Source organism: Tamandua tetradactyla, chromosome 5, assembly GCF_023851605.1.
Source record: "Tamandua tetradactyla isolate mTamTet1 chromosome 5, mTamTet1.pri, whole genome shotgun sequence".
Classification (NCBI taxonomy): Eukaryota; Metazoa; Chordata; class Mammalia; order Pilosa; family Myrmecophagidae; genus Tamandua; species Tamandua tetradactyla.
The window spans coordinates 89079440-89106857 of record NC_135331.1 but is presented as its reverse complement, the minus strand read 5'-3'; the positions used below and the strand labels follow the sequence as shown (position 1 = coordinate 89106857).

Genomic DNA, 27418 nt, shown 5'->3' with positions numbered 1-27418 from the left:
ATGGCTGTCTGTCTTCTGGTCATTCCAGACCTATCGGTTTGCTCGTCTCTCTCAGTGCAGCCATTTTCCCTCAGTGTCCATGTTTCTCCTTCCATCATTCTTGGATTCCAGAGTAACCTCCTCTCCATGCTGGTGTCAAACCACCTTACTTTCTGTGTCGTATTTCAGTACCCAGGAGCCATTTTTTGTCTAATGCTGTCACTTTCTCTCTTCTCCCCATCTCCCCATCCATTTCTTTGGTCATTCCCTGGACTCCTTTGTCTGTCCTTGTGTCCATGGACTGTCCACTCTGTGCCCAGCCCTCCGGCCGCCCTTCTTGTCATCCACCATCTTTTCCCATCCGGTCCCTCTGCTGGACATCTCTCCCCCTTCTGAGCCTTTCGTGGCCATCCCACCCCCTTTCTACGTGACCACTGCCCTTGCTTTTCTTGTGGAAGAGACTCCAGCCCCAGTTCCCCTCAGAATCCTTTGGGCTAGAAGTTGTTGCGCCCTGGGGTCCAGGGAAAAAACTCCTCTCAGCCCTAATGCCCCCCTCTACCCCCTCTCCCTCCCCGCCGCCGGGAAGGAGCAGACAGATCTCCAGGTCCCCCCCACAGCCGACAGGTTCCGGGCAGAGGAATATGGGGAGGGTGGCACAGACCCCCCAGCAGGGACCTACGATTACACCTATGGCTATGGGGAAGATTATCGTGAGGAGACGGAGCTTGGCCCTGCCCTTTCTGCGGAGACAGCCCACTCAGGAGCCGTAAGTGAAGGGAGCTCCTCTTCTCTTCTTGACCGCCAGTGGGAGCTACAAGAATTGCTTCCTGTTGTTTTTCATCATTGTTGGTGTCGTGCCATTTTCTGTTCATGTAAGGTGTATATGTTGCTTCAGAAGATTCCTTTCTGCCTCTCTTTGCTATATGTCTTACCTTGTGACTTCTCGTGGATCCTTCTCTCGGGCAGCTCTTTTTTTTTGTTTGTTTAATCTTATGGCCACTTTCTGTATTTCTTGTCACTTTCGTCTCACTCAAGCTGGATTTCATATAACTTTTGGTCAGTCAGCCCTTCCTTGGTGCCCACTTTCAGTCTGTCTCCATTATTCTTTTTCATTCAAAACAGTTTCTTGTCCCTGTAGCTGCCAAATGATCTAATTTCCTGTGTCACATTCTCTAACCTAGAGGCGACTTCCTGTCTGTCCCTCCTGTCTTCTCCTGCCACAACATTTATTTTAGTGACTGTGTCAGATTGGACTGAAGAAAAACACCTATTATTTGTGTTTGGTTCTAGGTTTTCATGCTTCTTGTGATAATTTCCTTTGAGAATAAGCTACTTTCTGTGTGTCTCAGGTCATCCGAGTCTTGAGTTTCCATCTTAATAGATAATTTCTCATGGCCCCTTCCTGTGTGTCCTAATCTTGATGTTTGTGTTTTCTGAAAGAATTTCCTTCCATGGTCTTAATTCTCCTTCCGGGAGTTACTTTCTATCTGTTTTGTGAATTTTTTCTCTCTTGGTCCTGGTCGCCGTGTTATTGTTGAAGGTCCACTTCCTGGGTGGACCCTTCTTGGGTGCTTCCTGTCTGTCCAACCACTTCCTGTCTGTCCAGTTCACTTTCAAACCATCTTGGCCATTCTTACTTTCTCTTGGCCGTGGCATCATTCTTGCTTCCAAGTATGTGTCCCTTTGTTTTGCCTCTTTTAATTGTTTGCCATGTCTTCAGCCACTCCCTGTCAGTTGGGGTAGTTTCTGTCTGTTCCGCTTCATCTCTTGCCTGCCTTGCAATTGTGGCTGCCTCCCTACCCCGCTGCCTCACCCCACAGCTCCCTTCTCTAATATTACCACCCCTTGACCTTGTTGCTGCCTTTCCCTTGGGCTGCTTTCTGGAAATATGGGGTTGACCTGGGACTTGGGAGAGTTTGTAAACTGATCATTGGTTGGGTGAGGGGGTGTCCTCCATTCTCTCTGTCCTCTTCTTGGTTCTGGCCTTAGAGTTAGGGTTGGGTGTCTGACTGGGAAGTGTGGAAGGGAGGCAGGGAGTGGGCTTAGAGTATAAAGAGGGCCGGGGAAGAGTTTAGGGTTCCCACTGGGGGAGGAACTTGAGGGACTTAAGGTGGTCTGCTCTGAGCATTAGCTGAATGAGCCCAAGAGTTGTGGTTTTTACCCCCTAAAATAGTAATGAGGCTTGGGTTCAGAATATCTGTGGGGACTGCCCTCTGTATGTACTTAGAATATGGATATTCAATCCCTGGGGAGTTATTTAACTTATGAACCTCTTGAAATTCTAAGTAAAATTCTGTGCAAAGGGCATACAATTTCTTTTTCTTCTGGAGAAAGGCCCCATATCTTTTGTCAGATTCTCCTGTGGGTCCATGACCCTCTCCCCTTCTCCCACCAATAAAAATCTATCCACAGCTTTAGAGAGATTCATATTTGGTGGGCTGGGGTAAGGGTGAGGTAGTTGATGGTTTCTTAAGGTTTAAGGATTCCTGGGGTTTGAGGGAGTTTGGGGCCAAGTGTAGGATTCTCTAGAAGAGGGTTTGGGAAGGTTGGGGGTTTGGAATTCCAGGAAGGGACTGGAGACCTTTCTGAGAGAGGCTGTAAGGAAGAGGAGAAGATTGTGTTTACTTAGATGAGGCTAGGAAGGTGAACTCAATGGGAAATGGGTGGGGTTGGGGTGCTGAAGTCTTGGCAGGCCTGGGTCTTGGGGAGGGCTGGGGGTTTGGTGGTTGTGTTAGGGAGGTCTCAAGAAGATCTGGTGATGAAGGTGGGGTTTGGATGGGGAGAGTCATCATGTCCTGGCTGCTCACAGGCCCCACTGGGGGTTACATGTGTGTCTCCCTCAGGCTGCCCATGGACCCCGGGGGCTGAAGGGAGAGAAGGGGGAGCCTGCAGTTCTGGAACCTGTAAGTCACACTGGTTTCAGAGCTGAGGGTAATGGAGGAGAGAGGGAATCAGGGGTGGGGGTGGGGGTTGCTAGCCCTATAGCCTCTTACTTTCAATCCTTAACTCCACAGGGTATGCTAGTGGAGGGGCCTCCTGGCCCAGAGGGCCCTGCGGTAAGTCCAGCTGTGATCTCTTAGCCTCCATTCTCTTCCCAGAGACCCCCTCCTCACCCCGACATGCTCATCTGTGCCTCCCCCACAGATGCACAGGCCTCCTTCCCAGAACTCTAGAGCATCCTTGCAATGGAAGCTCCTCAGATTTCTGGATTTGTTCTGTAGAAATCACCCCTCAGCCATGTACCCCTCTCCTATCTGCACTTCCTGCTCACCTATATCTTAATCCCTTGTTTTGTTCCTCAGGGATTGACTGGTCCACCTGGCATCCAGGGGAACCCAGGCCCGGTTGGAGACCCTGGTGAGAGGGTAAGAGAATGTCCTGAGTGCAATAATTGCAGAGGAGCCACCAGTACCCAACAGGAGGCCTGTGCTCAGTAATCCCTCTTTAGCTGACTGATTAGTGAATACATGTGCTGTTGTGTCCCTCAGCACCCAGAAAGGAGGGTAGACTCTGGTTGGGAGAGGATGGCTTGGGGTCTCATCTTCATTCTTCTCCATGGTGGGAAGGTGTTCAGGAAAGATCTAGGGAAGTCTGCATTTAATCCCTTGAGGAGAGTTTCAAAATGATGACAAGACCCTAATGTCCCCTTTTAACTGTCACTCTAACCTCATTCTCTTCCCGCTCCAGGGCCCCCCTGGTCGAGCAGGGCTCCCTGGATCAGATGGGGCCCCTGGCCCCCCTGGCACATCCCTCATGCTCCCAGTGAGTTGTTCTCTGGGCTTTGGGAAGGGATGCTGGTAGGGCTGGTTGGCCAATGGAGTGGTGTTATATCACCAAGAACCTGGAAAGGCAGGAAAGCTATGGAGGTGTCTCTAATGGCTGTCAACTCAAAGGGATTGGTCTTTGGGGTGGGAGGTTTAGGACCTCATCAATGATCTAGAACCAAACACAGATCTTCTAGAGTCAAATTTGGATTACCTAGAACCAGGCAAAAAATCCTGTATTTCAGGGAGGTTTAGAGCCAAATGAGAGTCTTTCCAGAGGAAAGAGGCTAGAGAGTGGGGGAGGAGGGATGGAGTTGAATTTATGAAAACCTCTAAGTCATTACCTAGAACCCATGGGAAATACCGGAGGAAGGCAGGAGGGATGTCCCAGAACCCGGTGATAGGAAAGAAATGCTGGATGAAGCTTCTGATAGGGAAAGATATGGATTTTTTCGAAGAGAACCTGAACCTTTTCTCCCTTTCCCCATCCTTCTAAACCAAGTTCCGGTTTGGCAGTGGTGGGGGTGACAAGGGTCCTGTGGTGGCAGCCCAGGAGGCTCAGGCCCAGGCAATCCTGCAGCAGGCACGGGTGAGTAGGGTGGAGGAGCTCTTGGTTGAGGAAGGGGATGTTGTGGGGAAGGGAAGACTCTAGGAGGGGGCTGGAAGGGTAGGTCTGAGTGAATGTAGCACAGGGGAAGGTGTAGGTTGGTTTGGGGCTAAGAGGGGAGGTTGGGGAGATTAGAGTTAGGATGGATGAATTTGGAAGGTGCACTGCAGTTGGGAGTTTTCTAGTTGCCTCCTTCTCAGCTCTGCTCTCTCTCCTGCTCCTTTAGCTGGCGCTCCGTGGACCCCCTGGCCCCATGGGATACACAGGTCGTCCTGGACCCTTGGTGAGTGCGTAGAGTATTGGGGTAAATGGTCTTTTCTTGTGTGTGTGCATGTGTGTGTTTGAGATGTATAAATATTTCTGTAAAGGCACAGGCTGACAAAGTTTTCCTTCTTTGGGGAAAGGACTTTGCAGTCACTGTTGGGTGTGTCCTCCAACATAGCCAATTTTTCCCTCTCACAGGGACAACCTGGGAGCCCTGGCCTGAAAGGAGAATCTGGAGACCTAGGACCTCAGGTGACACCCCCTGCCCCCCATCTGATCTTAAAACCCAGTGTCTCCATCAGTGTCTGTGATCATTAATCCAGTCCTTGTCTCCCCTTTCCAGGGCCCCAGAGGACCCCAGGGCCTCTCAGGCCCTCCTGGCAAGGCTGGGCGAAGAGTGAGTGGCCTGGTTGGGATGGGAAGTGGGTGGGAGATAGGGTATGGAGCACGGGTGGCTGTGCCTTTGCTTGCTCTGATACTTCCCTTGCACTTCAAGGGTCGAGCTGGTGCTGATGGAGCCCGAGGGATGCCTGGGGAACCAGGAGTGAAGGTAACAAGGCTTGGACCCCTCTCTGACATCTGTAGCGTCCACCCCTGCCTGGGCACATTCATTTTTTGGAAATGACCTGGTTCCCCCGGTTCCCCCATGATGCAGCCCTCCCCACTCATGACATGATTGGAGGTGTTCGGGTGGGAAAAGGGCCGGGCCCTCACTCTGTCCCTCTTCTCCACAGGGTGACCGAGGCTTTGATGGACTCCCAGGGCTGCCTGGGGAGAAGGGACATAGGGTGAGTATACTGGGGGTACTGTATTGTGGGCAGAGTGGAGATACTCTGCTGGGAATGAGGGAATATCTTAAGTCAAGCAGAGTAGGTTGGTGTTCCCAGCAGGAACTCAATGAGTGTAATTGGTTGGCTAATTGATGAGGGTCATGCTTGTCTGTGTTGGGGACTCTGAGGTCCCTCTTACCTGTTCCCATTTCTAGGGTGAGCCTGGTACCCAGGGCCTTTCTGGGCCCCCTGGCGAGGATGGAGAGCGGGTAAGTGTTGTGGCAGGCAGGGGCTCTGCACAGGGGAGACCTGAAAGGATTGTCTGCTTCACTGTGTCCTCCTCCTCCAGGGAGACGATGGGGAGATTGGACCTCGGGGGCTGCCTGGAGAGTCGGTGAGTGGCCAGGAGTTCAGGTTGGGGGCGAGGCTGTTCTTTTGGGAAGCCAGGAGAGGGCGTGGGCATGAAAGGGACACTTTCTCTCTCACCCATGCCTGCCCTCTCCTCCCCTCGCCCTGAATTCAGGGACCTCGAGGTCTTCTTGGCCCCAAAGGCCCACCTGGTATTCCTGGACCCCCGGTAAGTAACTGTCCCTGATCTCTGACCCTGCCCTACCCCCTGACCTCTCCAACTCTCCACCCTTCCTAACTGCTCCCCCTCCCTTGAGTTCCATGATCCCCACTGGGCTCCTTGCCCCCTGAACCACTTCAGCCATCACCCCCAGATGTCCTTGGAGAACCACATGGTACAGTGTACCAAGGACTCTGAGTAGCCAAAAAAAGTCCTCAAGAAAAACAAAATAAACCCTACAAACCCAAAGACCCACAGACCCACACCCTGTGGATCTGGGCTGGCCATGTTTGCTTAGGTTCGGGATGAATCGCAGGCCTGGCTGATGTGTGTCCACTGTGTCCACCCTCTGGAATGGCCAGGCCTCTCCGGAACCACGGGTCACTCCAGGGCCTGCGCCCCACCTCCCAGCCTGCTCACACAGCCCTCGTGTTTTTCAGGGAGTCCGAGGCATGGATGGTCCCCAGGGCCCCAAAGGGAGCTTGGTGAGTGATGGACATGGGAGATCCCACCCCAATCCTTGCCCCCTGGGCCCCTTTGCCACCATTTTTATCCCCTGTCTGCTTCCTGCTCTTGCCCTCTTGGCCTTCCCTGCTGGGGCCGAGCTCTCAGCCCTAAGCTTGTTCTCTCTTCGTCTCCTTCTGACCCCTGAGTGGTTGTCTGTTTCTAGGGACCCCAGGGAGAGCCAGGACCTCCCGGGCAACAGGGCACTCCAGGGACCCAGGTGAGTGGCTTTGCTGCTCCCCTCCCCAACGTCAGTGACCTCCCCGCAGTTTCCATAAGGGTCAGACCCTGGGTGAGGATAGAGAATTAAGGACCTCAGGCCCTCGTTGCTCATGCTCTGAATTGAAGGGGGGGAGGCTCACTGGAGGAGAGTCGTCCATGCCTATAGGACCCCCATGACTTTCTCTCTCTCCGTGTGCAGGGTCTCCCCGGGCCTCAGGGTGCCATCGGCCCCCATGGAGAGAAGGTAAGTGATTCAGCAATGTGGGGGTAGGAGGTGTGCTGAGAGTGGGGGGGTGTCGGGAAGACCCTATGTTTGTGGCTGGGGTCAGACTTGACCCCTCTGGTGACCCTCCTGGTCTTCCTACAGGGTCCTCGAGGGAAACCAGGACTCCCTGGCATGCCTGGCTCAGATGGACCCCCGGTGAGTGACCTCCCACCTCTGATTCCAATTCCCCCTGACCCTTCACTCCAGGGAATGACCTCTGCGCTTCCCTGTGATGGTCCATCCAGTGGCCCTTTGCACTGAGAGGTCACTGGTGGCGCCTGCCCATGGTCAATTGCTTCATTAGGCCACAGTGGAAACTTGGGTTGAAGGAAGTGTAGGAAGGGGTGTGGGGACAGAGAGAGGGGCCACTGGCCACATTCTTCATCTTCCACCCCCAGGGTCACCCCGGGAAGGAAGGTCCCCCTGGAACCAAAGGAAACCAGGTGAGACCTTGCACACCTCCTTTCACCCTGAAGAAGCCTCCACCCAGGTCCTGGGGCCTCCTTTTGTCCTTCACACGGTCTGACAATGTTCTCCATCCTCAGGCCTGTGATCCCTTCCAGACTCCAGTGTCGTTGTCTCTTGCATTTCCCCTGTCCCCTGAAGTCCCCACAGCGACACCTGGGGACCCCTACATAAACTACTCTCTTTCTTATTCCAGGGTCCCTCTGGGCCTCAGGGTCCCCTGGGATACCCTGGGCCTCGCGGCATCAAGGTAGGCACTCCTCCAGCAGTCAGGGGAGTGAGCGGGTGCCTGAGGGGTTCAGTGCCTACACCCCATTTCCACCTCCTCATGCCGCTGTCTCTATTCCCCTCTGATTCTAGGGTGTGGATGGAATCCGGGGTCTGAAGGGCCATAAGGGTGAAAAGGTGAGCACCATGCCCCCAACTTCCCAGCACCCCAAGTCCTGCCCTGCACCGACCTTCCCATGCCTCCCTCCCTCCCCCCACCCCACGCTGCCCTCCAGCTCCTGAACTCTACCCTTATAGCCCTGCTCTCTGAAATTCCCCATTTAACCTCTGAACTCTCTATCATCTCCGGCGTTTCTTACCCCCATCTTTCTCAGGGAGAGGATGGCTTTCCCGGATTCAAAGGTGACATGGGTGTGAAAGGTGACAGGGTGAGTAGAAACCTCGCATTGGGCTCCCAGCTCCATGCCCCGGTGACCCTCCACATAGCCTGTCCCCTCCATGTCCCTGACTCCCCAACTGCAGTGCTCTGTCCCCTGTCGGGCCTGATCCCAGGAGAATGGCAGCGTTGTGGTCCGGTCCAGGTCACACCCACCCTCCAGCCACAACTCTCCCTGTCCTCGGGGGACCTCCCGTCCCCCCAACCCAACCCCGCTCAGCCTCTCAGTGCCTGCCTCTCCTCTTGGGCCCAGCCACCACCTCCAGGCCCCGACACTTTCCAACCCTCTCACCCAGGGCGAGGTTGGAGTCCCCGGTTCCAGGGGAGAGGATGGTCCCGAGGGGCCGAAGGGACGCACTGGACCCACCGGAGACCCTGGTCCCACGGGACTCATGGGCGAGAAGGTGATGAGGGATGAGGAGCCCAATTCTAGGCTGTCTCAGGATGAGGAGGTGCTGGGGGCCGGGCTGGGGGCCAGGTGGGTGTGCAACAGTTGGCATCAGCAAGTCAATCCGCAAGTCGATGGAAGACCTGGGTGTGTCAGGCACTGATGGGTGGAGGGGGATGAATGAGACATCAAGGAAAAGTCCATCAGAAAGAGTTTACAACATATGGAAGAGACAGGCGTAGAGGCCCACGTGGGATGAATGATGGACGTGCAAGGCAGAGTGAAGATGAGCTTCCAGCAGGGAGGGAACCAAGAGGAGGTGAGGTCTGAGATCTCCAGAGTGAGCCCTCCCTAGGCACTGCATGTAGACACACTTGTCAGGACAGCCCTGTAAGGCAGGGGCGCCTATACCCCCTGTTTTTGGATTAGGAGGCAAAGGGAGGTTGAGATGCTTGTGAGTCAAGAAGCCGGTGAGGGGCAGAGCCAGGACGGGAGCCCTGGCTGCAGAGTCCCGGCTCCCAGCCGCTGCTCCACAGCTGTCTGGGCAGGCCGGGCCTTGCAGCAGAAGGAGGGACTTGGGGCGGTGCACAGCATGCTGTGCAGAGCCCAGGAGGAGGACTTTGGAGAAGCTGGAGTGTGTGTTGAGCTAGAGAAGAAGGCAGCAGCTAGAGCACAGCGGGTGCTGCAGGACCTGGTGAAGCCTACAGACTTGACTCCTGATGGGGAGTCAAATATTCTGGCATTAGAGGTGGAGAGATTACAAAGCCCAGGCTGGTGGAAGGGGAGGAGTCAGGGGCTGGGGTTCCTGTGGGGATAACTGCTGCGCTGGGGATGGCTTCCATCTCAGAAGCCGGGGTCTCCAGGGATGGAGTGTGTCTGTGGTTCCTCTCCCTCCTGATTGCTCGCCATCTCTTTCCAGGGCAAGTTGGGCGTTCCTGGTCTCCCTGGCTATCCCGGACGCCAGGGTCCCAAGGTGATGTGATGCCCCATTTGTGCCCCCTCCTCCTTCTCTGTTCCCTGACCCCTGATTCAAGGAAGCCCAGACTGAAGGAGCAGTGGTCACCCCAGTTAGCATTTAGTCCACCTCATTCAACAGATGAAGAAGCAGGCCCAGGGCGCAGCAGGGATTTGTCTGAGGTCTTTTATTGTTGGCAGAGCCCACGTTTCCCACACCGCTCCTCCACAGCCTTACCTCACCTTCCTGGACCCTCTCCTTTCCCAACTTCTCAAATTTTCTCCTTTCCCACCCTCTTCAGGGGTCCCTGGGATTTCCCGGATTTCCTGGAGCCAGTGGAGAGAAGGGAGCCCGGGTAAGCTGAGGGGAGGGGGGTGTGAGGGAAGGGAGGGGGTTGGGAGGGCACGGCAGGGTGGGGCTTGGAGGGGACTCTGCAGGGGTCATGCCATGGGTGATGTGTTCTCTCTGCTTCATTCTCACCAGGGCCTGTCCGGGAAATCAGGGCCTCGGGGAGAACGGGGTCCCACGGTGAGTGCAGGGCAAACAGACAGGGCACTCAAGATCCAAGGTGGGTGGGCGGGACACGGTGGCTCAGCAGGCAGAGTTCCCACCTGCCATGCCGGAGACCCAGGTTCAATTCCCAGTACCTGCCCATGCGAAAAAAAAAAAAAAAAGATCCAAGGTGGGTGTGTGGGTTTTTCTGACTGTCCACCTTCTCTCTCTAGGGTCCACGGGGTCAGCGAGGACCCCGAGGAGCCACTGGGAAGTCTGGAGCTAAGGTTAGAGCCCTCCACTTCCACCCTACCCCTGCCTGCTTACTCCCTAGCTTCCCCTCAACCCTTTTGACCTTGGCCTGGCTAGAAAGCAGTTCTCCTTCCCCCTGACTCTGTTCTCCCTACCAACAGGGAACATCAGGCGGTGATGGCCCCCACGGCCCCCCAGGAGAGAGGGTGAGTGTGGCTTAGTGTCTCCTGAGTGGAACCAGCCTCTCCTTACCCCGGGGAAGAAACTGCTCACCTCCCCCCATCTTCCTGACTCAGTATACTCTGTCTCTAGGGTCTTCCTGGACCTCAAGGCCCCAATGGATTTCCTGGTCCCAAAGGACCCCCGGTAAGTCGACTTCTGACCTCTGACTCACCTGGTTCTGTGACTCTTTCTTCCCCACCCCCCTTTCCATCCTCAAGTTCACCTGACATCTGACCCCCTTCCAGGGCCCCCCTGGGAAGGATGGACTGCCAGGGCATCCGGGCCAGAGAGGAGAAGTGGTGAGTGGTGCCCATGACCCCTAAACCCCCTAGACCCTCTAGCCCCAGAACCCTCTGGAAGACCCAGCAGGGAGGTTCTCCTGGCAGAGCGGAGAGGTCCAGGGCAGCTCAGACCCACGGCCCAAGGACCTGGTGGTGACCTTGCCCCTCCCTGCAATGTCCACTGCCTGCTGACTGCTGTCTCTTCTCTCTTCCTTGCTCAGGGTTTCCAAGGGAAGACTGGCCCGCCCGGTCCCCCGGGGGTGGTGGGACCTCAGGTATGTTTACCCCTGGAGAGAATGGACCATGGACTCTGGAGTTAGTCTGCCTCTCTTCCCCCGTTTCCCCAACATGCACCCCTGCCCTTGCTCTGCCTGACCTGGACCCCTGGGGTTGGAGAAAGTGGGGGCAAGGAACTGGAATTTGGGGCAGGGGTCCTGAGCCTTAATCTGTTTTGGGGACCAGTTTCCATCTTCTCCTCTTGGAGAAGCGGCAGTTCTCCACCAGCGACACAAGGTGGCGCAGTCACACCACACTGGGGGAGGAAACCCAGCAGTTCTCCCCCCCCCCCCCCCCAGGAGCGCCCCAGGACTTTCCCAGCAGCTCTGGGGAAGGGACCAAAGGGTTCCTGAAGGATGTGTGTATGTGTGTGTGTGTAAGGAGGTTGGGAGTATTTTAGGATGCTCTTTGGGCAATGGGTGGAAGGGTCTGAGATTGGGGTTTCTCTGCCCCTTTCCCAGGGAGCTGCAGGAGAGTCCGGGCCCATGGGGGAGAGAGGCCACCCAGGGCCCCCAGGGCCCCCTGGAGAGCAGGGTCTGCCCGGAACAGCTGGAAAGGAAGGAACAAAGGTCAGTGAGGGGCTGCGGTTGGGGTGCAGAAAGGAATGGGGTGGAGACCTCTCTGCCCACTTTGGAGCATGGCTGTGGTTCATCATCTCTTTTCCTTCTAGGGAGACCCCGGTCCCCCAGGGGCCCCAGGGAAGGATGGTCCCGCTGGTCTAAGGGGCTTCCCAGGAGAGAGGGGCCTCCCGGGCACTGCTGTGAGTGTGGCCCCAAACCCAACTGTGATGAGTCACCATGTACCCCGATTCCTCTCAGCGTCACCCCAGTCCTATCTCTGAGCCTGTCCCCCTCCCTGGCCCTTATCCTTCCCTGTGTTTCTCTTGGACCCCCAAATCTGTAATGGCCCACCTTCCCCTCTCATCTCTGTTGCCCCAAATATCTGCTTCACAGGGTGGAGCTGGTTTGAAGGGGAATGAAGGTCCGGCTGGGCCCCCCGGCCCTGCAGTGAGTTTGGGGTCCCTGGGAGGGGGACAGTGGGCAGGACCCAGGAAAGGGGGTGGCTGATGGAGGAGAGGCTTCTAGAGCTAGGCGGGTAATACGTACAGAACCTTTGACAAGGTTGAACTTAAACGTTTGGAAATGGATAGACGTGACAGTAGCACATTATTGGGATTAAAAGTAATAGTGATGAACTATCTGTGCATGTGATTGAAAGGCTTGCTCAGGATCATGTATGTCACCAGAAGGAAGGCTAAAGGTTAAAATATGGGAGTGTAGAGCTAGACAGGGACCACGGGGACTGGCAGAGGGAGTTAAGGATCAGCTAGAAGTCATCCGGTTCGGGGGGGTGGCCTGGGGCCTCCTCCCTGGCATCTGATCCCATCACCCTCTCAGGGCTCCCCCGGGGAGCGAGGTGCAGCAGGATCAGGGGGACCCATTGGCCCCCCAGGGCGTCCAGGACCCCAGGGCCCTCCTGGAGCAGCCGGAGAGAAAGGTGTCCCTGTGAGTGCGGGGGACCCTGGGGAGGGATGTTGGGGCACGGTCTGTGAATCAGGGGGTGGCGGGGGAGCCATGGAGGGTTTCCTGTGGGGTTGTTTGGGGGTGAGTGTCACCTCCAGGCCATGACTGCTTTTCACACATCCTGCAGGGGGAGAAGGGCCCCAGCGGTCCCACTGGCCGCGATGGGGTCCAGGGTCCCGTGGGGCTTCCCGGACCTGCTGGGCCCCCGGGTGTGGCTGGAGAGGATGGAGACAAGGTGAGGGAACCCACAGACCCTGAACTCAAGCTCCTTTCCAGATGCGAGCACTGATCTGGGCATGGCCTCTGCTCCCTACCTTACTGTTCTCCTTTCTCCCGTGTCTTGTCTGTTTCTCCTCCCAGGGTGAGGTGGGAGACCCTGGACAGAAGGGCACCAAAGGGAACAAGGGTGAACACGTGAGTGTCCGTGACCTTTGACTGCTACCTCCTGAGGACTCTTAAGCTCCCTTCCGCCTGGTCTCTCCCTAACTCTGTGTCTCTGACTCTCTCCCCACCTCCCCAGGGTCCTCCTGGACCCCCTGGACCCATTGGTCCCGTGGGGCAGCCTGGAGCTGCGGTGAGTGACTGATGACCCCCCTCCCCTACCTGAGGCCCGGGCAGCCTCTAGATTGTTCCCAGGCCCCGTCTGCCCTTGGGGTAGGGAGTGGGAGTGGGGGGTTCTGGGCGGGGTACCCAGCTCCGTGCCGGGTTTGTGGACAGAAGAGATCAGATCCATGACCCCTCTCTGTGTCCTTGTCGCTGACCCCCTTCAGGGAGCAGATGGAGAGCCTGGAGCTCGGGGACCCCAGGGACACTTTGGAGCCAAAGGTGATGAGGGAACAAGAGGATTCAACGGGCCCCCAGGACCCATTGGCCTACAGGTGAGTTGGGGGTACGGTGGGGATATGGGCTGAGAGGTGAGGTCAGGATGGGGCTCATGTCTGCCCTGGACCTCGGCCAGAAGCCTGCTGATGAGGACAGGGGAGACGGGCCAGAGGATGGGGGTGGGGGCAGGTGGGACCTCGACGGGGAGGGAACAGTGGGGGCCCACCACCTTGGGCTGAGCTTCTGCCAGGTTAGTCACTGGGTCTGGGGTTATATCCTTGCCCAGGGCTTGCCAGGTCCCTCAGGGGAGAAAGGAGAAACAGGAGACGTGGGCCCCCTGGTGAGTGAGACCCACTGATGGCACGTGACTCTGCTGACCCCAGTCCCACCTGCTAATCACCCCCTCCAGCCCCTCCAGCTCTCCCCGCCCCCAGTGCCCCACTTTCTCGGAATTTCCTGGCTGCGTGCTGCTCCCTGGCCACCCTCCTCACCATCTTCTCTCTGCCAAGAACCTCTGCTTCTCCCATCCACCCTCCACCATCCAACCCTGCCTACCCCACCTTGTTCTCATTTCCCTTCCCCATCCCTGGTCTATCTCCTTTTCCCTAGGGACCACCTGGCCCCCCAGGACCTCGAGGCCCAGCTGGACCCAATGGAGCTGATGTGAGTCCCTTCAGGTCATCGTGGCCACCCCCTGCCCCCCTTTACCCGGTCCATAAGCTCCAGTCTCATCTCAGGGGCCAAGAGAAGTCACTGACCCCTGGAAGGCCCTTGTTAGGCCAAACTCCCTGTGAAGCAACCAGCCCTTAGCAAACATTCCAAGAAACTTCCCCCACCCATCACTTCCAGGAGGCCCCTTGCAAAACCAGACCTGCCCCAGCTCATGCAGCAGTCCCATGATTGTCCTTGCACAGGATTGTCCTTGCATCTATAGTCTCAGCGGCTACACTCTCTAAGTCATTCCTGGTTTAGCCCTCCAGTTACTCTAGTTCCCAAGCTAGGCAATGAAAATCCGCCAACCATTCTGTATTAGCCGTACCCCTTCCCCTACTCGGGGCTGTAGTTGTGTGTATTGTGTGCACAGCTTCACAATAAAGCTTTGATCCAGTTTTGGTCTCTTCTCCCTCCCGGTTGGAAAACCTGTCAGCTCTCACTGTCTCACTGACTTCTTTACAGTTGTGGCCTTGGGCCCCTTGTCTGGGCTCTTGGCCCCTGAATGGCACTCCTCACCCTAAGTGATGACCCTATTTCTGTTCCTCCTCCAGGGTCCACAAGGCCCCCCAGGAGGTGTTGGGAACCTGGGTCCTCCTGGAGAGAAGGTAACTGGGAAGGGGGTGAATGGACGGACAGGTCTTGGGAGAGGAAAGGAGGATGGGACTATGATCGATCCTGGTTGGGGGAGGAGGGTAGGATGAGGTGTTGGGGGGATATTGGAGGTCTGGGGGAAGGAGGATTTTGAACCTCGTCTCCTTGCAGGGCGAGCCAGGAGAGTCAGGATCTCCAGGGGTCCAAGGCGAACCAGGCGGCAAGGTGATCCCTAGGACTGAGTGAGCTCTGCTCTTCCCATGGGTCTTCCCATGGGCTTGACCTTCTGTCTGCTTCCCACGGCCACTGAGAGGGACTGGGGGGGGGAGGCTGGAGGGGTCTTGGAAGCCGGGGCTGCATCTCTGTGCTTCAAGATCCCCTTGAAGCCATGTGTGCCCTCCCCTCGTCCCCCAGGGTCCGCGTGGTGAGCGTGGGGAGAAAGGAGAGTCGGGGCAGCCGGGCGAAGCGGGACCACCAGGACCTAAAGGCCCCACGGGTGATGATGGCCCCAAAGGGAACCCTGTGAGTTTGGGAAGATATAAGGGGGACCCTGCAAATGGGAGGCCTGGGAGTATGGGTGCGTCACGGTGCAAGGGGCCCAAGACTGGGGGATACCCGGGAACGAGGCTCCGGGAATGGGGTCTTCCAGGAGGGCTGTAGGGGGCCTAGGATCCAGAGAGAGAAAGTGGAGATGCCCCCTGGTTAGGATCCTGAAAGCACTGGAGGGCGTGCAGCAAAGGGGAGGGTGGAAGGGGGTCCGTGGACTCCTCTTCCTCGGGTGGGCACTGCCTGTAACAGGGAGAGTGTGACGTCTGGAGGGAACTTGGGGGATTGAGGCCCTGACCTCTGTTTTCCCCTGGGTCAGGGTCCTGTTGGCTTTCCTGGTGACCCCGGGCCCCCTGGAGAAGGTGGTCCTCGGGTGAGTAGCCCCTAGAAAGGGAAGGGGTGGAGAGGGTGGGGGTCTTCAGGTGGCTGTCTGTGTGACTGATTGGGACCCGGGCGTGGGGAGCTGTGTGTGTGGCAGGGCAGGCGGAGGGATGGCAGGAAGGGGTAGATTTGGGGGTGATGCCAGCTGGGTCTCAGGGTCCCCGTCTGAACTCGTTTCCTCTCTGCAGGGCCAGGATGGTGCAAAGGGTGACCGTGGAGAAGATGGCGAGCCAGGACAGCCTGTGAGTGACCAGTGACCCTTCCCCCCATAACTTCAGATTCTGTACCCCTCTTTTAGGTGCACCCCTGAAATGTCTCTGGGGACTACAGACTCCCCCACCCCTTTACCTCCCTCCCTAGGGATCCCCTGGTCCCACCGGGGAGAATGGACCACCTGGACCACTTGGAAAGCGGGTGAGTGAGGGGAGGTGGACGCCTGGGACCTTGAGGGCAGCCGTGGGGCAGGGTGGGGGAGGATGGGGCCAGGGCGTGTGAGATGGGCGGGGTGGGCTCAGGGGCTGGTGTCCGGCGGGTCCTTGGGGTGGCGCATGGGCGCATACACATGTGTGTCTGTCAGCGTATCTTTGGGTATATTTGTTCCTGGATTTTGGAATGTACGTTCTTGCCAGGGGTGGCGTCTACCAACCAGTCAGCGCAGACACGGGAGGAGGGGCTGCCCGCCTTCCAGGAGGGCCCCTGCTGCGCCCGGGGATTAGCCCTTTAGTCACTGGGGCAGGAGGTGGGGCACTGGGCGGGATGTGGGCAAGAGGCTTTTTTTTTAAAAATTTTATTAATTTTTAATTTTTTTTAAATATCAAAAAACACCCAGCAAACGCAAACATTCGTAACTTTTGATCATTCTGTTCTACATATAAAATCAGTAATTCACAATATCATCACATAGTTGCATATTCATCATCATGATCATTCCTTGGAACATTTGGGCAAGAGGCATGTTGACATCTAGCACAGCTGTACCTGCCCTTCTGGCCTGGGGCCGGCCTTCTGGGTTTGTGCCCGTGTGTGCTCGGAGTGTGTCCTGGGGACAAGAAAGGGAAGGAGCTGAGCCTGGCTGCACAGGGCCTCATCTTCTCTTCCTTCCGGCCCCCATCTGCAGGGTCCTGCGGGCACGCCCGGGCCTGAGGGGCGGCAAGGAGAGAAGGGAGCCAAGGTGAGGGAGAGGCCGCCCCGCGGTGGACACTGCTCCTTACGGTCTCTGCCTCCAGACGCCAACCCAAAGTCCCGCGGCCCTTATCCAGCCCCTTTGGGGACCCTCCAGACGCCAACCCGAAGTCCCGCGGCCCTATCCAGCCCCTTTGGGGACCGGGGTTCTCCATGCTTGGTCCTGCCTCAGGGCCTCCGGGGGTTTGGGCCCATCCTGCCTGTCTCACCCCTTCCACCTTGTGCCCCCATGCCCCACCCGGCACCCCGCCCCCTGCCCTCTAGGACGCTTTCCTTGTGTGTGTTTCAGGGGGATCCTGGTGCTGTGGGTGCCCCGGGAAAGACAGGCCCCGTGGGCCCTGCAGGCCCGGCAGGAAAACCTGGTCCCGATGGTCTGAGGGGGCTCCCAGGCTCAGTGGTGAGTCTGGGATGGGGGTGGGGGTGGGGGTGAGGGCTGGGGAGGGAGGCGGGAGGGGCTGGGGTGGGGAGCAGGGAGTGTAGAGAAGAGGGGAGAGCCTGGTGGGGACACAGCTCCTGACCCTTGGGGTCCCCTCGAATCTGCAGGGTCAGCAAGGCCGCCCTGGAGCCACAGGCCAGGCCGGGCCTCCGGGTCCTCTGGTGAGTGATTGTAGATGGGGTGGGGTTGGCTGGCGGGGAGGGTATTGAAGGAGGTTGTCCTGGGGGAGTGGGCAGTGGGCTGAATGTAGCCCTGGAGGAAGGGGAAGCGGTGGGATGAGAACTTGGTCCCAGCTTTATCAGGAGAGAGTGACCTCCCTTCTTCCCACAGGGACCCCCAGGGCTTCCTGGCCTCAGGGGTGATGCTGGAGCCAAGGGAGAGAAGGTGAGTGACAGCAGACCTGGGCCAGGTATCTGTCCCCTCACCCTCGGCCCAAGGCCTACGGGGCATGAGTACCTCCCCCACCTGCTGCAGACCTCCAGCACCCAGTCCTCAGGGTCCTTACTCAGTGGGGGCCACTCCCAGCCCTTCCTGCTGCCCCAGCCCCGGTGCCCTTGTCTCTCTCCGAGTCTTCTTGGCTCTGACCCCACGAGTCTCCTCCCAGACCCACGTGTCCCCTCTGCACCTCCTGACCACCTGTCCCCTTCTCCAGGGTCACCCAGGTCTCATTGGACTGATTGGGCCCCCTGGGGAGCAGGGAGAGAAGGGTGATCGGGGACTTCCTGGCCCTCAGGGCTCCCCCGGACAGAAGGGAGAGACGGTGAGTGGAGGGGGTTGTCCTGGAAGGGCTGAGCAGATGAGGGGTGGTGCTTTTAAAAAGGAAAAAAAATTTTTTGAGGGGAAGAGCATGGGCTGGGAATCGAACCCAGGTCTCCTGCATGCCAGGCAAGAATTCTACCACTGAACCACCCTCGCACCCCCTAAAAAGGGGGAATTTAATAATTTACAAGTTCATAGTTCTAAACATATGAAAATGTCCAAACTAAGGCATCCAGTGAAAGACACCTTCATTCAAGGAAGGCTGATGGTTAAGGAACACCTCTTTCAGCTGGGAAGTCATGTGGCTGGCATCTGCTGGTCCCTTGCTCCTGGGCATTGTTGCTTTCAATCTCTGTTCCTGTGGGGGTTCCTCAGTTTACATCTCCAGGGCTGGCTTTCATCTCTTGTCTTCCCTTCACTCTCTCCAGATTCTGGCTTGCATAACATATCATGGCAACATCTTCTGGACTCCAAGCATCTCAAAACATCCGTGTCTCTGTTCTCCGTGTGTCTATGTCTGTCTCATCTCTGCTGTGAAGATTCTGTCAGCTGAGGCTTCTGTCATTTCTCTAGGCTCTGTCGTTTCTGGCTCTCTCTCCAAAATGTCTCCTCTTTTAAAGGATTCCAGTAAACTAATCAAGACCCACCTGGAAGGGGTGGAGTCATATCTAATCAAAGGTAATTAGGTGTGTCACATCTCCCCCGAGAAAATCTCATCAAAACATCCCAATCTATATTAATGAATCAGGATTAAAAGAAATGGCTGTCCCTACAAGATTGGCTCAGGATTAAAACATGGTTTTCTGGGGTACAGAATAGAATCTAACCAGCACAGGTGGGGAAGGGTGTGGGAGGTGGAGACTCTGCTGTAGGGTGGGGGGAGAGAGGGTCAGATGGGAGGACCCAGCTGAACCAGGCCCCTCCCCTTCTAGGGGATCCCAGGAGCATCTGGCCCCATCGGTCCTGGAGGGCCCCCTGGCCTCCCTGTGAGTACCCCCTCTGTTCCTCCAGTAAATCCCCTACACTTCTCTGCTCCCCCTTCCATAATTGCCCAGTGCCTCCCAAGGCAGCCGCCAGCTTAATGAGCACAGCCCTCAGTCTCCATGTTCCCTGCCCCACGCTCCCCTGCTTAACCCGAGGGTAACCCAGAGACTCACGACCCTGCCTCCCCATTCCCTGTGGACTGTTCTTACCCTGTGGCGACGCCTCTTTCTTTTTCCTTATTTCCCAGGGACCTGCTGGCCCCAAGGGAGCCAAAGGAGCCACAGTAAGTGACCTCTGCTTTTTGACCTCTGACCCTTCCCCCTCCTGCCTGTCTAGGGCAAATGTCCTCGTCCTGGTAGAGCCCCAATGCCAGGCCTGAGTGACCCTCCTGTGACCTCTGGACCCATGCCTGAGCTCATTTACTCCTTTGACAGGGCCCAGCTGGACCCAAGGGAGAGAAGGGCATCCAGGGCCCTCCAGGACACCCGGTGAGCCACCTTGAGCCTGCTCCTCTGAATGTCCCTCTGTTCGGGTGTTCTCCACTGCACCTCCATACTCATCTAGCCTCTCACCCTGTCCTCCACCCAGGGGCCCCCTGGAGAGGTGATCCAGCCGCTGCCCATCCAGATGCCCAAGAAGACCCGACGCTCAGTGGACGGAAGCCGCCTGATGCAGGAAGATGAGGCCATGCCCACTGGGGGGGCTCCAGGCAGTTCTGGGGGGCTGGAGGAAATCTTTGGCTCACTTGACTCTCTGCGGGATGAGATCGAGCAGATGAGGCGGCCGATGGGGACCCAGGACAGCCCTGCCCGTACCTGCCAGGACCTGAAGCTGTGCCACCCTGAGCTGCCTGATGGTCAGTGCCCATATCAGGCGACACAGCAGGGGCGATCATCAAAGTACTAGCAGCAGCGTGGGCCCTGGGCCATCAGAGTGGAGGCGGGGGGGGGGGGTGCCTTGGGGAAGGTGCTGGCATGGGGCTGGGGTTTGAGGGGCTCAGAATGGCAGCTATTGACCACAAAGTTCAGAGGTAGATCAATCTTTTAGCAACTGATACCACCATACCGGTGTGTACCAGCTCCAAACCAGCCCAGTCCCTCCAGGCACAGATATATGCACACATGCGTATGTGCATTCTTGCATTTACACAAACATATGTGTGCCTGCAGTCACATGTGGTCCCAGTGTGAGTATATGCACATTCATCCCTCTTCCGCTCAGAGGACCCTGGGCCTGGGACTGGGGTCGCTGATGGGGGTGGGCACCAGAGAAGCTGTGGGTGAGAGAAGAGAAGGACGGGGCGGTTGAGAACCATGTGGGGAGGACTTGAGAGAGTTGGAGCAGTGGGAGGGAAGTGGGAATGTGGGGTACAAGGAACACCTTGAAGACCGGGACCTTGGGGTGGCCTTGACCCTCCCCTCTCCCTGACCCAACAGGAGAGTACTGGGTTGACCCCAACCAGGGTTGTGCCCGAGACGCCTTCCGGGTCTTCTGCAATTTCACGGCAGGAGGGGAAACCTGTGTGGTGCCCAGGGATGACGTCACACAGGTGGGAGCTGGCCCCAAAGTGTACCCCCTCCAGGGCCTGGTGGGTGCTGGGTTATGGACCCAGATATATTCCCTGGCCTTTGCCCCTTATAGTGCCTTTTGGACCTGTCTCCATTCCTTGATTCCTTCCTCCTTTTCTTCTTACGTGTCCTCCAAAACTCCTGTTGCCTCTTTCCCATGACAATCCCAGACAAGCGTTTGCCTTCCATTTACCCCTACCCCTGCCTCCCATCCCACTCCGGTCTGTCATTTCTCCCCAATTCCACCCACCCACTCCCTGCTCACGACCCTCCCTCAGCTGCCCTGGTTCTGTAGATGCTCCCCAGACCCCGACTCTGTCTCCCCCTGAGCCCAGCTTCTCCCTCCTTCCAGTTCTCCTACGTGGACTCGGAGGGCTCCCCCGTGGGTGTGGTCCAGCTCACCTTCTTGCGGCTGCTCAGCGTCTCGGCCCACCAGGACGTCTCCTACCCGTGCGCTGGGGCCACCCGCGATGGCCCCCTCAGGCTCCGCGGCGCCAATGAGGATGAGCTGAGCCCGGAGACCAGCCCCTACGTCAAGGAGTTCCGAGATGGCTGTCAGGTGGGAGCCAGGAGGAGGAGGGTGGGGGCGGGTCCCAGACTCTGGTGCGAAGATCCTTGGGCAGGGAGGAGTCCAGTTTCCTGGTGCTGATGCGCCCGAGGGAGCTCAGACAGGGCTGGGGAGGGAGGAAGGATGGACGCCACACTGTGTGGGGTTCTGGGTGGGGTTTGCATGTGTGCACATACCAGGGCCATGCAGGGCAAGCCCAGGGGGCTCTCATGCACATTTACACACAGGCTGCCCAGCAGAGGCACCCGGGAGAGCAAACCCTCTCCCCTGTGGAGTCATAGGTGGACACACAGACGCGCCTGGAGGGTGTTAGGGCACACAACGCACGTGGAATCACGGAGGCTGCCATCACACAGGGACACCCACACACGTGTGCACACGTTCCCACGGAGCCACACAGACTCACACAACCACCCACACTGTCAGAGCATCTCAGAGGGAATCAAAGTCACACTGGCGTATGTGCACATGGGCACACACATGCACACACGCACACACGCACACACGCACACAGGATCTTCCTAACTTTCCCAATCCTGAGTCTCTGGAAGAAATTTTAGGAAAACAAAAATTAGCAAGCGTGAACATGTGGGACAGGTTAGAGGAATAATATCTCGGGGTGCTCAGAGGAAAAGTGAGCCTCGGCTTGAGGTTGGGGTGCCAGGGGATACGTGTGGTCTCCCCACGCTCACTCTCCTCTGTCTTCCCCTCAAGATGCAGCAGGGCCGGACGGTGCTGGAGGTGCGAACACCTGTGTTGGAGCAACTGCCAGTTCTTGATGCCTCCTTCTCAGACCTGGGGGCCCCTCCGAGGCGGGGTGGGGTGCTGCTGGGCCCTGTCTGCTTCTTGGGCTAGGACCTCTCTGTCTGATCTTGCCCATTGGAACCAGGCCCACCTGGGATCCAACAGCATCAGCAAAGCGCCACCGCCTAAGTGGGCCCCTCACCACCTAGGGGGCCTCGCATCAGGCCACCAAGCGCCCCAGTCAGGAGCAGTCCTGGGGAGGGGTGACGCGGGCACCAGACACCCCCGGGGAGGGGTGGCATCGGGGGCACCCGGAGCCTGTGACCTGTCCAAGAGCTGAGACCTTCACCTCCCCATCACCACCAAAACAAGTGGAAGAGAAGAGAAAGGACACTGTGTATTTTGTATTTAAAATTAATTATATTATTTAAAGAGTGGAAAACGAATCAACAAAAAAGATAAAGAGAAATGCCAACAAAAACCAGCGGCTCTTGGAGACAGGGCTATTCAGGGCTGAGCCTCTGGCACCCCCATCCTTGCCTACAGGCTTTCCTCAGTGACTCTGTGTGTGTGCATGTGTGCGTGTGTGTGTGGTTTCCTGCCTCCCCCCCCCCGTAGCACACACTGTGAATGTTGGAATATATGATCTTTGCCTCAGGGCTCTGACTCTCTCTCCCTCCTCCACTCTGACTTTCAGTTGGTCTGGGGCTGCCAGGGGCTGCTTGATTCTGGGCACGCCCCCAGGGGGGGAATGGGATGGTGAGGGCTGTTGAAATATGAAAATTCTTCCATATTCCCTGGTAAATCGCCATGGCCCTGAGCTCCCAAATACCCTCACTGCCATCTTGACCACCCAGTCCCTTCCCCCGGCACCCGCTTACCTTCCCTGAGCCTGCAATTAAAAGGTTAACATCTGACATATAGGGGGAAGGGATCCCTAGGACCCTGTTTAGTTCTGTGACGAGGGTACCTTCTGCTTGATGGTTAAATAATGTGATTGTCTCCTCCTGGCGTGTATGTGTGTGGTGCTTGTGTTGACATATTTCAACTCCCCACTGCCCACTCAGCACCCCTTCCTCCTGGCCAGGCTGTTACTAGAAATGGATGGTTTAACCCCGTGTTCCCTGGATGGGCTTGTCTGGCTGGGGTGCCAGAGCACAGTGTTTGTAAAGCCTGGGTGATAAACCCAGAAGCACAAACAGGTGCTCTAGTGACTTTGGGTGGGGGGTCAGGGTCCCCCTGGCCGGCGTTCTGTCTGATAGCAGCAGGAGATGGTTTCTGAGAGGGGGGTGGGGGTGGGGGGGGTGGGGGTGTGCCTGCCCTGCCTTCCTCCCCAGTTAGTCTTTGGGCACATCAGGGCAGGAAAGAGATTTAGACGGTCAGGTCTGAACTTTTCGCACATGAGGAGACTGAGGCCCACTTCCAAGTCCACATTTACTGCGCCTTTACTTCTGGTCACCTCATCCCTCCACCTCAGGTTTACCAAGTCAGAGCCTCGGCCAGGATCCCCGGTTCTTGCCTGTATTCGCGGGTTCGAGGCTTCTATTTGCGGCGTTCAAGATGCACATTCCCACCCCTGTCTCCTCCCTCTTCCGCCTCCCGGAGCAGTCCCAGACCCGGCTTGCTCAGCTGCTCTGTGTCCAACCCGAGCAGGCGTCCCGGTCCCCCATCGGCCCGGGGCTGGCCACGGCTGCCTGGGTCTCCCTAGCTGGCTCCTCGCCCCTCTTGGGGCTCCCTGTTTGCACGCAGCATTTCTGGATCCCACCCGTTCTGGGCGGAAGGTTTAAAAACTCACTCCCGGGACCTCATCCCCACCGGGACGCCCCCTCCTCGCTGGACGCCCGGGCTGCAGAGGCGGAGAGGGGGACGGGTGTATGCGAATGTGTGCATGTGCGTGTGTGTGCGTGTGTGTGTGTGTGTGTGTGTGTGTGTGTGTGTGTGTCTCGGGGCCGGGCCGGGGCTGCCTGGTACCCCAGGCCTGCAGTCCGCGCAGGCAGCGCCCTTCTCTCGCCCCTCCTCCGCGTATTTCTTCCCGCGGGCGGATCCCGACCCCCGCGCCTTGCTTTGTCCCCCCGCTACCTAAAGAAAACACCCCAATCGTTGAAACCCTGGAGTCAATTTATTCTCGATCCCGGGAAGCTCTCGTGTGGGAACCGCACAAAGGTGGGTAGGAAACCGACCGCAGGTGGAAACCTCTCCTGCACGCCGGGCACCTCTGGCTCGTTTGTCTCTGCCTCTGCTGCCCCCGCCACCAAGACCTCGATCCGCTGCCCGCAAGCAGAACCATTCCAGTCCTATAAGATGTCCCTAACCGCTGCCCCTCCTTCTTCACGCACTGAACCCTCACTCACACTCCGCGCGACCCAGGGGGAGGATGAGGGGAGAAGGAGGCACCCCTGTCCCCTCTCACGCCCCCGGCCAGGCCTGAGTTCAACAGAAACTGAACAGATGCCCCCCCCCCCCCCCCCCCCCCCCCCGCCCTCGCCGCCCGCACCCACTCCCAGCCAAGCCGGACCGGAACTGAGGTTTCTCCAGCGCACTCTCTCTGCAATTGGAGCCAAACCCACAGACGTCGCTCCCAGGGCACAAAAGGGAGTGTCCTCCAAGGTCACTTTTGGTCAGAGGCTCGGAGCTCAGAGGGCGTTTCTCCATGGAAACAATGCCATACAGCCACTCAAATAACATTTCTACATGGCGGCTAGGTCCCAGGTCAATCCACAAAAGCCCGTTTAAGTGGTGTGCTAATCAACCCCAGCAAGCGATTTTGTGCCAAGTTGTGGCTGAGGATGCCGGTATCAGGGCTCTCTCCTTGGACAGGACTTCTCCCTCCCCTCCTCCATCCTGGGCCTGGCTCTAAGGAAAGGTGGGAAAGAGTTTAAGGGCATGTGGATGCTTGATAATGGCTCCAATGGCATGTGAAATGGAAGGTTCCAGATGCGGGTGGGGAAGTGATAAAGGAGAGAGAGGCAGAGGCTTTGGGGAATTACTTTGGATCTGACTGGGTCAGAACTCGAAGTCTTGTAGAAGGGGCTGGATTCTGAGACGTCTTAACTGCTACGCAAAGTGGTTTCACTTGACCCTAGTAAGTAAGAGGGGGTCTGATGGGTTCTGAAAGGTAAGTGATATGATGGAGTTGTGCTCCAGCCCGGCCTTGCACAGGTTGGATTGGGGGCGGGGGCGGGGATGAGGGGGCTGGAGAGAGACACAGGCATGCAGCCCAGAGGAGGCTTGGAGGCTTAGGAGAGGATTTGGCACCAGAAGGGCAGTGAGATTGTAGAGAATTGGCTGTGGCATCTGTGACTCATGGTCAAAAGACAACTTAGAAAATATGTTTTTCTATTAGATTCTACTTAGATTCCTGTACCAGGGAGTCTGTCTGTGCTGGGTTTGTAGTTTCTGAACAGATCAGGGTGGGTGGGGCTGAAGAGAAGAGAGCGCAGGGAGTGGGTCCAAGTAAGACAATGGCTGCCTCAGAAAGCAGTTGCTGTGTTGTAGGGGGTGGTGGCCCAGCTTTGTGGTTGTACAGCCCCTGCTCCTGCCATCTCGGTGTGGTGGGCAGTGGCATCCTCCCTATTTCTGGGCGGGCTGTACGGTTCACTGAGTGCATGGGCAAAGGCCCTGGTTGGGATTCTCAACTTGGACCTATTCAAGTCAGCAGAAGACACCCCTGGAGCTTGTATTTGGCCTCCTGTTACCTTTGCCCTCATCTTCAGTGAAGCTTCATGGGAACACGGAAGCCTAAGAGGCACTGCCAGCAGACTCGTCTCAGTGGGAAGGCCTGCCCCACCAGTGCTCGAATGAAGACCAGGACATCTATAGGTGCACCTCCTCCAGGGCCGCCCCAAATAGCAGGCGCTGGAACGCGCACAGTGCTCCGTGAGAGTGGTCTCACCGCACCGCCTCTCCTCAGTTGGCAGGAGCATGCCAATCCGTTTTGTTTACTTGGCTCTGGCATCTCTTTCAATTAGTGACACCGTAATTCCAGGCTGAAGGTATTCTGATTCTCAAGAAATAGAGAGATGGTTTTCCAAAGTGTAAGAGACAACGGACATGCTGGACATCAAGACAGCTCGAGGGGGCTGAGCCTCAGGTCGGGCCATGTTCCGGGTCTTGCCAATTCCCCTATAAAGGGCTCAGACTCCATAGACCCTGCGGCCAAAGTATGTCGGTCAGGGGTGATAGATTGCTGTGTTGTGTTCGCATCTCTCCAGGATCTGGGTTTTATTGCTGGATAAGGGAGTGGGCCAATGCTACTCGCTATACAAATTAGACCCATATTACTAGTGCTCGTTGGGGTTTCTTATAACTCTGCAACTTTCCACTCGTTACTTTTCTGAATGCCTGATGATTTTCTTTACTTTTCAGAAAGAAAAATCTATAAACTCAAACAAACAAACAAAAACCAATGAACAGGGCGGTGCGAACTCTGCCATGCCAGAGACCTGGGTTCGATTCCTGGAGGCTGCCCATGCCAAAAACAAAAGACAAAATACAAACAAAAAACCCCCCAAATAATGTACACGTTTCAGAGGTGATTAGGGTTAGGGAAAAGGTGGAAAGTAGTACTGTGTTTAATTGGGGTCCTGAGAATAGAAAGATCAGATGGAAAATTCCAGAATGGCAGGTGGTTTAGTTTGAGTAGATTTGAACAGAGGTTGCATGTAAGGCCTAGGGTGCTGGTGACATTAATTCATGTTCCTAAAAAAGGGCTTCTTCATTTAGCTTATTTAGCTTGCCGGTGGTGCTTTGCTGCTAACAGGGCTGCTCATTTAATACATTTGTAAAATGGAGATGGCGTTTGCTCTGAAAGGAGATAATTTTCTCTAATGACAGACTTTACCCTGGAAAGAGAGACGAGGCCAAGCTACCTTGGTTCTGTCTCCTTGCCTTGGTTATTGCTGAAACACTGGTGCCTGGGACACGCGGCTCCCCCTTTTACACTTCTGATCTTAGTCCTGTCCAAATCCCCAAAGTACTTAAACAAGATCTGATTCTGGACAGCTTAAGCCCCAAGGGAGAATTTACTGTAGAAGTATTGGGGTTCTCAGGGAATTGAAGGAAGGGTTGGCTTAATAGGGAAGAAGGCAGGCTGCCCTGGGAGCAGAGGTTCATGGACTTAGTTCCTGGAGTGTGGCCAAGATCACTACTTGGCAGAATTGCTCTAAATCTCATGTCTCTGGCACACACGGATCAGATTCCTGGAGAGACCATCTGGTTGGCCTGGCTTGGGAAAGTTATCTCTCCAGGAACAAGTTTTCTATGGCTGGTGACCCAGTATAACAATAGGATAGATATGTTTGAGGCTCGAGGGCTGGAGGGGTGTTGGGAGAACTGTTTAAAGGTAAGCTGGGATCACTGAGACACTCCAAGAGGTGTCTGCTGTGTTCCCCCCTTGGATTCCTTCTAAACAGACTCTTTTGCCTGCATACAATCAGCTCCTCCATGACCACGCTTGTCCTGGCTCCCCCTTGCCCTGTGCTGGGGTGACCCAACGTCATGTCCAGTGGCTGCAGCCATGATGTCATGAGCTCAAAGTGTAGCGTCTCTGCCGGCTTTTTTGTATTTTGCTGCTTTGCTATTAAGCACATAACCTCACGATCATTATGCCCAAGACTACTTTATGATTTCCATGGGCCCTGGGCACTTTTGCCTCTGTGGCCCC

At 56.6% G+C, this 27418-nt stretch overlaps 1 protein-coding gene and 1 non-coding gene across 2 annotated transcripts in view; one reads left to right on the top strand and one right to left on the bottom strand.

The window, feature by feature from the left end:
* The window catches only part of COL11A2 (collagen type XI alpha 2 chain), a 29831-nt gene extending 7456 nt beyond the window's left edge, over positions 1 to 22375 (top strand). The window contains exons 8-66 of the mRNA XM_077161464.1: positions 566 to 745; positions 2823 to 2882; positions 2994 to 3035; positions 3282 to 3344; positions 3667 to 3741; positions 4246 to 4332; positions 4577 to 4633; positions 4813 to 4866; positions 4958 to 5011; positions 5111 to 5164; positions 5349 to 5402; positions 5600 to 5653; positions 5734 to 5778; positions 5908 to 5961; positions 6393 to 6437; positions 6623 to 6676; positions 6878 to 6922; positions 7046 to 7099; positions 7342 to 7386; positions 7605 to 7658; positions 7769 to 7813; positions 8011 to 8064; positions 8369 to 8476; positions 9380 to 9433; positions 9717 to 9770; positions 9899 to 9943; positions 10141 to 10194; positions 10321 to 10365; positions 10472 to 10525; positions 10627 to 10680; positions 10884 to 10937; positions 11400 to 11507; positions 11609 to 11698; positions 11892 to 11945; positions 12336 to 12443; positions 12589 to 12696; positions 12822 to 12875; positions 12982 to 13035; positions 13232 to 13339; positions 13570 to 13623; positions 13893 to 13946; positions 14549 to 14602; positions 14760 to 14813; positions 15003 to 15110; positions 15454 to 15507; positions 15704 to 15757; positions 15876 to 15929; positions 16633 to 16686; positions 16987 to 17094; positions 17241 to 17294; positions 17464 to 17517; positions 17786 to 17893; positions 18825 to 18878; positions 19124 to 19159; positions 19311 to 19364; positions 19465 to 19732; positions 20313 to 20425; positions 20797 to 21003; positions 21727 to 22375. Of these exons, the coding sequence (XP_077017579.1) occupies positions 566 to 745; positions 2823 to 2882; positions 2994 to 3035; positions 3282 to 3344; positions 3667 to 3741; positions 4246 to 4332; positions 4577 to 4633; positions 4813 to 4866; positions 4958 to 5011; positions 5111 to 5164; positions 5349 to 5402; positions 5600 to 5653; positions 5734 to 5778; positions 5908 to 5961; positions 6393 to 6437; positions 6623 to 6676; positions 6878 to 6922; positions 7046 to 7099; positions 7342 to 7386; positions 7605 to 7658; positions 7769 to 7813; positions 8011 to 8064; positions 8369 to 8476; positions 9380 to 9433; positions 9717 to 9770; positions 9899 to 9943; positions 10141 to 10194; positions 10321 to 10365; positions 10472 to 10525; positions 10627 to 10680; positions 10884 to 10937; positions 11400 to 11507; positions 11609 to 11698; positions 11892 to 11945; positions 12336 to 12443; positions 12589 to 12696; positions 12822 to 12875; positions 12982 to 13035; positions 13232 to 13339; positions 13570 to 13623; positions 13893 to 13946; positions 14549 to 14602; positions 14760 to 14813; positions 15003 to 15110; positions 15454 to 15507; positions 15704 to 15757; positions 15876 to 15929; positions 16633 to 16686; positions 16987 to 17094; positions 17241 to 17294; positions 17464 to 17517; positions 17786 to 17893; positions 18825 to 18878; positions 19124 to 19159; positions 19311 to 19364; positions 19465 to 19732; positions 20313 to 20425; positions 20797 to 21003; positions 21727 to 21867 (4272 nt within the window). The 3' untranslated portion in view covers positions 21868 to 22375. The remainder of the gene's footprint in view (positions 1 to 565; positions 746 to 2822; positions 2883 to 2993; positions 3036 to 3281; positions 3345 to 3666; positions 3742 to 4245; positions 4333 to 4576; positions 4634 to 4812; positions 4867 to 4957; positions 5012 to 5110; positions 5165 to 5348; positions 5403 to 5599; positions 5654 to 5733; positions 5779 to 5907; positions 5962 to 6392; positions 6438 to 6622; positions 6677 to 6877; positions 6923 to 7045; positions 7100 to 7341; positions 7387 to 7604; positions 7659 to 7768; positions 7814 to 8010; positions 8065 to 8368; positions 8477 to 9379; positions 9434 to 9716; positions 9771 to 9898; positions 9944 to 10140; positions 10195 to 10320; positions 10366 to 10471; positions 10526 to 10626; positions 10681 to 10883; positions 10938 to 11399; positions 11508 to 11608; positions 11699 to 11891; positions 11946 to 12335; positions 12444 to 12588; positions 12697 to 12821; positions 12876 to 12981; positions 13036 to 13231; positions 13340 to 13569; positions 13624 to 13892; positions 13947 to 14548; positions 14603 to 14759; positions 14814 to 15002; positions 15111 to 15453; positions 15508 to 15703; positions 15758 to 15875; positions 15930 to 16632; positions 16687 to 16986; positions 17095 to 17240; positions 17295 to 17463; positions 17518 to 17785; positions 17894 to 18824; positions 18879 to 19123; positions 19160 to 19310; positions 19365 to 19464; positions 19733 to 20312; positions 20426 to 20796; positions 21004 to 21726) is intronic.
* Positions 17978 to 18048, bottom strand: TRNAA-GGC (transfer RNA alanine (anticodon GGC)). The gene has a single exon. It is a non-coding gene; the product is annotated as a tRNA-Ala (tRNA).
* Positions 22376 to 27418: the final 5043 nt, after the last annotated feature.